Source organism: Artibeus jamaicensis, unplaced genomic scaffold (assembly GCF_021234435.1).
Source record: "Artibeus jamaicensis isolate MK-2021 breed Jamaican fruit bat unplaced genomic scaffold, CSHL_Jam_final contig_76, whole genome shotgun sequence".
NCBI classification, from domain to species: Eukaryota; Metazoa; Chordata; class Mammalia; order Chiroptera; family Phyllostomidae; genus Artibeus; species Artibeus jamaicensis.
In genome coordinates this window covers 12,496,111-12,505,708 of record NW_026521954.1, presented here as the reverse complement: position 1 = coordinate 12,505,708, position 9,598 = coordinate 12,496,111, and the positions used below count along the sequence as shown (strand labels likewise).

At 47.5% G+C, this 9,598-nt stretch overlaps 1 protein-coding gene across 1 annotated transcript; it reads right to left on the bottom strand.

The window, feature by feature from the left end:
• Positions 1–852: 852 nt before the first annotated feature.
• CCKAR (cholecystokinin A receptor) lies at positions 853–9,018 on the bottom strand. The gene is made up of 5 exons (XM_037156738.2): positions 8,892–9,018; positions 7,965–8,216; positions 4,513–4,771; positions 2,589–2,713; positions 853–1,385 (listed from the first exon to the last, which is right to left on the bottom strand). Exons 1-5 carry the CDS (start codon positions 9,001–9,003, stop codon positions 853–855), a joined length of 1,281 nt encoding a protein of 426 aa, XP_037012633.1. The 5' UTR covers positions 9,004–9,018.
• Positions 9,019–9,598: the final 580 nt, after the last annotated feature.

The window sequence follows — 9,598 nt, the reverse complement described above, 5'->3', positions numbered from 1 at the left end:
TCTTTCTGGAAAAGAGGAAGTGCTGGATGAGCCTGAAAAATTAATTTGAGGCAAAGAAGCCATGGGGCTTAATATCACCATGTAAAAGTGGAGTTAAGCAACAGATATCATTAAGGTAGAAAAAAATTTCTGTGCACCTTCTGGCACTTACTGTTCCTTATACAGAAGTAGGGTACCATTTGATCCAGCTATTTGCCTTATATCCTCTGTAATTTTTAGAAATATAAATTCCAAATTCTGTCACTGAGACAGTTCCTTATGCTATTCTGATGCCGGCAGGCATGTCTGTCTCTGAATGCCCTTGACCAATCTCAAGAAGATAAAAGTCAAGCTGTTCTCTCACTACAGAAAGAGCCAGAAGCGGGGCTGCTTCCTCTTCCCTTTTGTGGGCACAGTGTGTGTGTGTGGCGGAGGGGGGGCTACAGAATGTACACAAGCGACAGACGTCCCCGGGGCAAAGCAGCCCACAGCTAATTCAGGGCTTCGCGTGGAAAGTGCGTCACTATGGAACGAGAGCTCCTCAGAGAGTCTAGAACCTGCTAGAGCTCGGTACATTCCACGTCCCCAATGGGGCATGCGCTTGGCAAGTACATCTGCAGCATGGACCCCAGCGGACGCCCATCTCAGGCCTGCGGAGGTCTGCCTGACGGTGGACGTCCCCAGAAATGTCCTACCTTGAACGGCCTGGATACCGAGTCCTGGCCCCATCCCGACAGCGCTGCCTTGGACCCGGACGAAGGATGAGACACGGCCAGTGGAGAGTTCGCACAGCAAATGGAGCCTTTCTCCTTCCCCAAATCTCACCTCCCGTTCTGCCTCCTCCTTCCTCCGGCCCTGCAGGGCGGCGCCCGCTCACTGGGCCGGGGCGGAGGCCCCCACGTGGCTGTACGAGTACCGGGACAGCGAGGCTTCCGTGGTCCGGCCCTCCTCCTCCTCCCCCGCCTCTGCTCTGGCGCCCGGCCGGCCCGGGTGGGGGCAGCAGCGGAAGGTGGCCATGAAGCCGAGGCGGAACCGTTTGTTCATGAAGCAGTAGATGATGGGGTTGACGCAGGACGAGGTGTAGGACAGCAGCAGGATGAAGGAAATGGGCGTCCCCGACAGGTGGCGCTCGGCGGAGGCGGTGTCGTAGGCGCGCCAGGCGTTGGCGCTGAAGATGGGCATCCAGCAGAGGAAGAAGAGAACCACGATGACGATAAGCATGCGGATCACCCGCTTCTTGGCCATCAGGTTGGCCGCGGAGCTGCTGCTCCGGATGCGGCTGACTCGGCCGCCGCTGCCCGAGAGCCGTTGAAGCTCCAGAGTCCGCGCGTGCGCCCGCGCAGGTTTGGCCTTCTGCAGGTAACATCCGTCGCTGTCCTCATATCGACCGCTGCTCGCTTTCCTCTCTGCATGGACAAGTGACATCACTTACTGTTCAGGATGGGCCGGGCTAGACAGGAGGCACTGAGCACCACCCCCTTCCTCCAGGGGGCCAACCCCAACCTGATCTGAAAAACGGGGCAGGCTTCCTTGGGCCTACAGTGCGGGTATCTGACCTATACTACTTTTCCCCGGGAAGTGAAAAGCTACTTATGGAGAGCATTACGCTAAGTGAAATAAGCCAGGCGGTGAAAAACAAGTACCATATGATCTCACCTATAAATGGAACATAATGAACAAAACAAACAAGAAAGCAAAATAGAACCAGAGACATTGAAATAAAGAACAGATTGACAGTAACCAGATGGGAGGGGGGAGGGGATAAGGGGAAAAAGGGGAAGAGTCATCAAGGGACATATATAAAGGGCCCATGGACAAAGCCAAAGCATCAAGGGTAGAATCGAGGGTGGGAGGTGGGGATGGATGGGGCAGGGTGGATGGAGAGAGGTGGGGGAAATGGAGATAACTGTACTTGAACAACAAAAAAAAGTAAAGCTACTTAAAACTAACAAAGAAACTAACAAAAATCATGCAACATAGCACTTGATGTCTGCATAGATTATAAGGATAAAAAGTGATTAAGGAACGAATGTTCACACTTGGTTCCTCCCCCCCCCCCCAGCTTCCTAGTGGAAAGTTCACCGCTCACTTGGTAGAGCCTCCAGACCGCCTTTCCTATGCACAGGGCGAAGAGTGAAGTGAGAGGTGGAGTGAGAAAGGGAAGAAGTTGCCTCCGCGGAAGTGCTGGGGTAACTTTTAGCAGACAGTGGACTGGAATGAACAGGGCTGAGGTCAGGCTTTGTGACAACTGCGGTGCGACAATGGAGGGAGGAGACCAGCCGGGGGATGGGAGTTAACAATTAGCTGGGCTGCCAAGGGGGTCCATTTGAATACAGCACCACAGAAAGTCTGGGCCAAAGGGGTCCTCGCTTCCAGCTGGGGGTTTGTGTGTCGCATCTCATTTTATTCCACTTGGCGCCCTTATGAGGGGAGTGACTGCTGCACTGCACAAATGCAGAAATAGAGACACCTGGTCTCACGACCGTGCGTTATGGCACAGCCTGACCGTCCTTTTGAAAATCCCAGCGTACTGTGGGTGTATCTAGTTAAGCTGCAGGAAACAAGCTGTTGGATCTTTTGGCATCAACAGACTGCTAACAGATAGTTACCTCTCGCAGACTTCTGGCTAGCATCAAATTTTATTCCTTGGTAAAGTTCCAAGGAGATTAATCCATATGCCGCCATCATCACAATTCCAGGAATAAGAAAGAGGATGAGTAACAGGAACGTGTGCCTAACAAAATAAAGAGAAATCCAATAACCAGCAACCTACTATTTCAAACTCAGATGGGATGGAAGAAGCAGGGTTCATCTCCATCATAACTAGTCTGAGCAAACAGTGATCATTAGCATGTAATATCCTTGGAAATTCATGTCATTCATTAGAAGCTATTTACTTTTTTTCTCATATAAAATGTCTTATGAAGGACTAAATTAGAAAGATTTGGTATGGTTCTTTGCCTGAAACAAGTCTATATATAAAACATATATATATAAAACTAATGAGAGCTTTAAAAAATATGTTAATATCTTAATAAAGCTGTTATGGAAAAAAGCCCACAAAAAAAACACCCCAAGAACTTTCACTCATTGAGGACTTAATGTGTCACACACTAGGGCAAGCATTTTATACAGATAGTACTATATTGAACTCTTATAATAACCTCTGAGGTAGGCAGTATTACCAAAATGCCTTTTACAGTTAAGGAAACCGAGACTTAAAGGGACTTAAATAACTTGTCCAAAGTCACACAGCAGAGGTGGGCTTCCCACCCAAAGGCTGTGATTCTCGAACCCGTGCTCTTAAGCACATCGGTGTGCCCTTTGCTGACTTGGACACCACAGAAAAATCAAAGCACAGGTGGGAATGGTAGTAGCCTCCTTGGGTTTGCAAAGGACGGCATGCTGGCCGTTTCTGACATGGGCACAGCAGCGTGCTCACTCTCAAGCCTGGTGGAGCAGAGCCCTGCTGTCTCTAAACATCCGAATCCTGAAGCATCCCAGCCTCCTTGTTTACGAGTCTGGCCCCTAAATCACTTCTGTGGTCTGGCATGTGTAGGGTTACACAGCGAGGCCATGAAATTGTCAGAGGCTCATGGTGGCTGGGCCATTTCTCATTTCAATTGGGTATGTTTTGATAAGATTCCTTTTCAAGTCCCTTTCTTTTGCAACATTATTCTTTGTGTGTGTGTGTGTGTGTGTGTGTGTGTGTTACTGGGTTGAAATGAAGAGAAAAACAAAGGAAGGCAAAGAAAGATTATCTCAGTTTTGAGCCATTTTGAAATGTCTAGCTCTCTGCTTCTGAAACATGCTTGGAATTTAGTGACATACTACCCTGCATTTGTGTGGCCTTTTAAAAGATATTTAATGATGTTTTAACACACACACTCTCATTTTAATCTTACAGTCACACGATGAGGTAGATAAAAAAATATCTGTATTATTAAACCCTTGTGTAGATAACCTCTACCTCAGAGAGCTTATGTGAACTCGTCCAGTGTCACCCAGCAAAGAAACAGGGTATTAGACTCTTGCCATTTTATTTCCAGTAAAGTGCTCTGTGCAAGTGCTACGGCTGCAGCTCTGAGAAAACCCACATGGGACCTAGGACTCACCCTCCATTTTCAATTCATAGAGAATCATAGTCTCCCAAATCGTCTAGCTCCAAGCCCTACTTAATCACCCGAGACATACTGCATAGTGGATAAACACAGAGGATCTGTCTCTTCTAGGTTTGTGATTTGAAAACTTTACTTACCTCCCATGTCCCACTTTCCTCATCTGTAAAATGGGTGCAATAATAGCATCTACATTTTGAGAGGGTTAATTGCATGAACAGGTGTATGGCATTGAAAATAGAGCTCTCTTAAGAGTCTGCTACTACTGTTATCCTAGAAAGAGGTTAAACTGATTCTCCGAGTGTTTTCAGGAAACTGATCTCCCAGCGACTCCAGAGAATACATTCGAGTTTTGAACAAAAACTGCAAAATTGTGTCAAGTTGTATCAAATGAATGAACACCAGGCAGCCTTACCAGGATTGCTGCATCACGTCGTTGGGCAGTAGGAAGCGGCACATGTTTGCCGTCCGGTTATTTTTGGTAAAAGGCACCAAGTTGCTGTAAATTGGGTACGGAGTCATGATGGTAAAGGAGAGGCACCAGGTAGCTGCAATCACCTTCAGAGCGTGGGATTTCGTCTGCCACACCCGGGACTGTAGGGGTTTGCAGATCGCGCCGTATCTCTCCAGAGATATGGCAACCAGATTAAAAGTGGATACACTCACAGAGGTGCCTGGGAAGGAACAAAGGAGTTGGTTCTGTAGGCTCCGCAACCCAGTTTATTTGCATATAAGCTTAAGCATATCTGATCGGCACAAGTTTGATATCAAAAGGAAATTGCTCAGAGGGTAAGGCAATTTCATGTATGTATATTTTTTAAAAATGGCTTATTCCCAGCTTTGTTCTAAGAAGGGTTTAAGAATGCGGTTAAAGAAATATGTTTGCCCATTTTCAGATAAGTATATTGAACTTGGATTACAACCTAACTTCTTCTTCCGCTGACTGTTTCACTAATAAATAACCAAGTGGGTGAAATATATTCCTACCCCACAGAGGAGACTGTGGAGTAACCCCCAGGAAAGCTCCGGTTGAGTACGATCTGCATAGTTATATTGACCTCATCACCCAGATTCTCAAGGACTGTGACCCCAAAAGGTCACTGGGGTCTGAGCTAAGGGCTTTAACACTCTTTCTGAAAATTTCTAGTACATACTGTTTTAGGAGTGAAACATTCCAAATTTAAAAGGCAGTCTGTTAGAAAAGCACACAATAAACAAGGTTGAAGGGGAAAACTCCACACTATAACTCAAGGTTTTTCTCTGGATGGGGGACCAGGGTCTTCCTTGTATTCTTCTTGCTTTGCTGTGTTTTGTGGAATGAGTGCAGCAGTGAGCAAGGGATCAAAGCATCTCATTTAAAACGAGGCACGGAGGTGTAGGCGAAAAAGCTTTGTTTTCCTTAACTTCTGTGTTCCGGGTGTGTCTGCTTATTATAGGGTCATGTCCCCTTAAGACTCCCTTTAATTTTTCATCCACAAATTCTGTCAGTTCTTCTGATTCTGACAATGATATTTTAAATCTAAGACTTCATCTGAGTTTGGGAACAGAATTTCTTAGCCTGGGGCCTTACATGAATATAAACTAATTCTCCGAGACTGTGTATAAAAATGTTTGTTTTCCAGGGAAAATATCCATAGCATCTCTTAGAGACTTAAAGAACACTGTAATCCCCAAGTCATTAAATATTGGGTTGGCCAAAAAGTTCATTTAGTTTTTTTTATATGGTGGCTCTAGTAGTGCTTAGTAGTCTTTCATTTGAAACAATTTCATTAGATTGTATTGTGACAGCTGTCCTAGCAGCATGCATTAAAAACAAACTTATAATTGGTGAATTTTTGTGCATCCACTTTACTATTGAGGATGGAAGAAAACACAACATTTTAGGCGTATTATGCTTTATTATTTCAAGAAAGGTAAAAACACAACTGCAGTGCAAAAAAAGATTTGTGCAGTGTGTGGAGAAGGTGACCGATTGAATCTGTCAAAAGTGGTTTGCAAAGTTTCTTGGTAGTACTGACACTTTGGCCAAATACTTCTTTGCTGTCAGACTGTCTTATGTACAGGAAGGTGTTCAGTAGCACCCCTGGCCTCTACCCACTAAAAGTCAATAGTGGGAGATAGCCGACATACTTAACATATCCAAATCAGTAAAATTATTGGTGAAAATGAAAAAAAAATGTGTGTTTTATTTTACAGAAAAAATGTAACAGACTTTTGGGCCAACCCAGTTAAAACTCATGCTCTGAGTCAGGATTTGCTGTATTTCCCTGGACCTAAGGAGGTAATGACATTGAGATTGGAGAACATAGCCCCTAACTCCTCAGGGTCAAGTCCATATGGTGGGTCCACAGTAATTATAAACCCACCATCAGGCAAGCATCCCTTTTTTGACTACATATTAGGAGTTTAATGAATGTTAATTGCTAGCAATGGCATTGAAAAGAACTCAAAATTAAGAACTGAAATCGCTGAAATCAGGCGTCCAACAAAACCATTACAACATTGCAAACACTTTCAGGATCATCTTTTAAATTTCCTTTCACTTATCCTGGCTTAAGATTCTTAAATAATATTATTGCAAGGTATGGAGAGACCACTCTTAAAGCCCACCGTGCTCTGAAACGCTGCTTATCATTACTGCTTCACTGTCGGCAGGGGTCCTTTTCCTTTGTAGTCTGTTTTTATTTTCAGAGGACTGCGACATAGAGTGACACTTTCTTGGTTATTTGTCTGTGGCACACAGGTCACGAATTTATCATCATTTTGTCAGTGCTGGCTCCCACTTCCTCAACGGGGAGAAATACAGGCTATTAAAGTAGCTTTCTGGTCGGGGAAGACTGGCCCAGCCCGACTCAGCCCTGGGTGTCCTGCAAGGCTCAGTCAGAACAAATACCGGTCCCTCCTGTTTCCCACGTCTCCTCCTCCCAACTAGTCCTCGGAACAGGCAGGGACAAGGCGAGTTAGCAGACAGAGGGGCCGAGGGACATGTCTTTGTTCAGCTTTGGGAGCACCGTCACAGCCAGCAGGCTGCAGAAGTGTGTTCATTCACCCCAGTGAGCCTACTGCTCCAGGTTCAAATCCCAGCTCTGCGGCTTCCCACCTGCGGGTCCTTGGGCACATTCTGAGCCTCTCTGTGCTTCTGTTCCCTCCTCAGGGAGACAGTGAAAAAAATAACTGTACTTGGGGTACTTGGTCTATAAAATAAGATCGTTGGAGTACAATCACTAAGCATAACATCAGGTGCATAAAATGTATTAAAAATATTAGCTCTTATGATTCTTATCATCATCATCATTTTCATTGGCATAATCAGAGAGCCGCATAGCCAATCAGGGTCAACTTAGGGACCCCGCCGCCCCCATGAGCAAATTTGAGTCCCCTCTCAGGGCCAAGGCCTGGCAAGTGAACCCGCAGCAGGGAGTCTAGAGCTGGCATGACCATGCTTTGCAAATAGCCCCTGTTCCCTAGGAAAGTAAGGGCAACACCAGAAAGACCCCTCCCGCACCTCCCTCACGACCCCAAAGCCATGGCTCGGGTTGGGTAGAACTTAGGATACAATCAACAGCTTTCAGAGGCGACAGAGCAGCATACAGCTGTCTTTCTCTTCTGTGGCTTCTTATCAACTTATTCCACTCCGAGAAACCGACCTCTGAAATGCACCCCTGGGGACTGGCTGCTGGGGACGGCGAGGACTGAGCTGCCCTGCAGCCAGCACCCGTGTCCCGGACCACGGCCCCGCACAGCCCGATGTTTCGTCGTCTCTCAGACTCAGCAGGGCTCCTCCGCCGAGGCTGTCGGGGTTGGGAAGGTGTGGGACTGAGTGGGGCCTGGGGTGAGCTCCGGAAATAGTCCCCTGCGGCAACTCACCCATGAAGTAGGTGGTGGTTTTACAAACGGCGCTGCTGAAGATGAAATCCTTGAGCAGGTTGGGGATGAGGTTGAAGGGCATGCAGAAGAGGCAGAGCATGAGGTCGCTGACGGCCAGGGACAGCAGGAAGATGTTGGTGACAGTCCTCATCCTCTTGTTCCGAATCAGCACTGTGATGACTAGTGTGTTGCCCAGCACGCTCAGCAGAAATATCAAGGAATACAGGAGAATCTGCACAGCTGGCTGCCACTCTGCGAAGAGGAACAGAGACAAGACAGAGGGATGGAGGTTATGAGAGCAGAATGTTAAAACGTGAAGCCAACAGCTGTTTCCTCCCGATCCCCCCACCCCCACCCACCACACAGGGGTGTAATTCTTGAAGCCAGCTATTCCTGCTCAGATAACATCCTGCAGAAACAAACTGCGGGGAGCGGTGATTCTACTGCTTCTAAAAGGTTGGTTTGTTAAAGGATCACTCAGGGAACCACTTTCTAAAGAACAAAGCTGCTCCGGTGAATAGGGTTGGCTTTCTTTCCTAGCCGCTAATCATTATTTAATCACTTCTTCATGCCGGATTTGCCCCGAGAAGAGGCGACCGCTAGATAGTGACAGCACCGTTTCTGCAACGCTCCTAAGTTGGAGCTTCCACACTTGCTCGTCCTGCCTTCTTGCTACACTCCAGGGTCTCCTCCTGCTGCTTTTGTTCCCCCAAGTCCTGGACACTGATCCCCACTCTCCTGAGGGGACCGTGAGAATATTTCACTCCATTCTGCTTGTTGATCTCTTATCAAACTTCTGAACAGACGACTTTATTCAGCCTTGTCTCACCAGGACACGGTCATATTTTCTCTATCAGCCTTGCCTTTGCTGATTTCTCCCTCCACTTAATAGTTTTCTAAAATAAAATAACAGTCTCTGACGCCTACCTTTGGATGGACGGGGCCGATCCAAGCAGAAAAGCGTCTCATTTTCGATGCCTAGTTCGCAGGGAGGAGTGAAGTTGCTTCCATTCACAAGAAGGCTGTCGACCACATCCATCCTCGCCTGCAGCTTTCCACCCAGTGCCTGCGAGCGGGCAGATTGCTCACTGTCACTCATTCCTCCAACGACCAGAGCGTCTCCCAGATGCGGCCTGCGGTGGAGGGGCGGGCAGGGAGGGGTCTCCAGGTGTGGGCATTTGCAGCCATTCCTAAATGAGACTTGAGTTCACTGCCCTCTGTCCAGCTGGGCAAGCATCTGCACTCCTGTCTTGGGAAAGGCAGCCGATGCAAGCCAAGCCTGCTCCACCTTCCAGGCCCACCCCTCCCGTCCCTGGGCCAGCGGAGGGCCCCGAGCACAGCCTGACTGTGTTAACCCTTCCCAATATGTTGCTGCTTTTACGCGCACATGCACACACACGTAGACACACACAGGCAGGGACACAGGCACGCACACTCCCCCAGTCCCTCTCGTCTCTGCGTAGGAAGCTGTGACCCTCCCAGACATAGGCAGAGTGAGGCCCTAACTGGCCGCGTGAGACAGGAACAATTAACACGGTAACAGATATGATAATGCAGACCATCAGGACTAAAGGACACAGAGGGACTGCGTTTCTACCTCCTTATATAAAAGCAATTAGTGCCTTTTTAGCCTT

What these genes read in the sequence shown, in the direction of transcription:
- CCKAR (XM_037156738.2), bottom strand. Translation starts at nt 9,003, where the DNA reads ATGGATGTGGTCGACAGCCTTCTTGTGAATGGAAGCAACTTCACTCCT. An exon ending in TCGGCCCCGTCCATCCAAAG is followed by an intron (nt 8,217 to 8,891) that starts GTAGGCGTCAGA and finishes TCCTCTTCGCAG; the next exon opens with AGTGGCAGCCAGCTGTGCAG. An exon ending in TAGCCAGAAGTCTGCGAGAG is followed by an intron (nt 1,386 to 2,588) that starts GTAACTATCTGT and finishes TTGTCCATGCAG; the next exon opens with AGAGGAAAGCGAGCAGCGGT.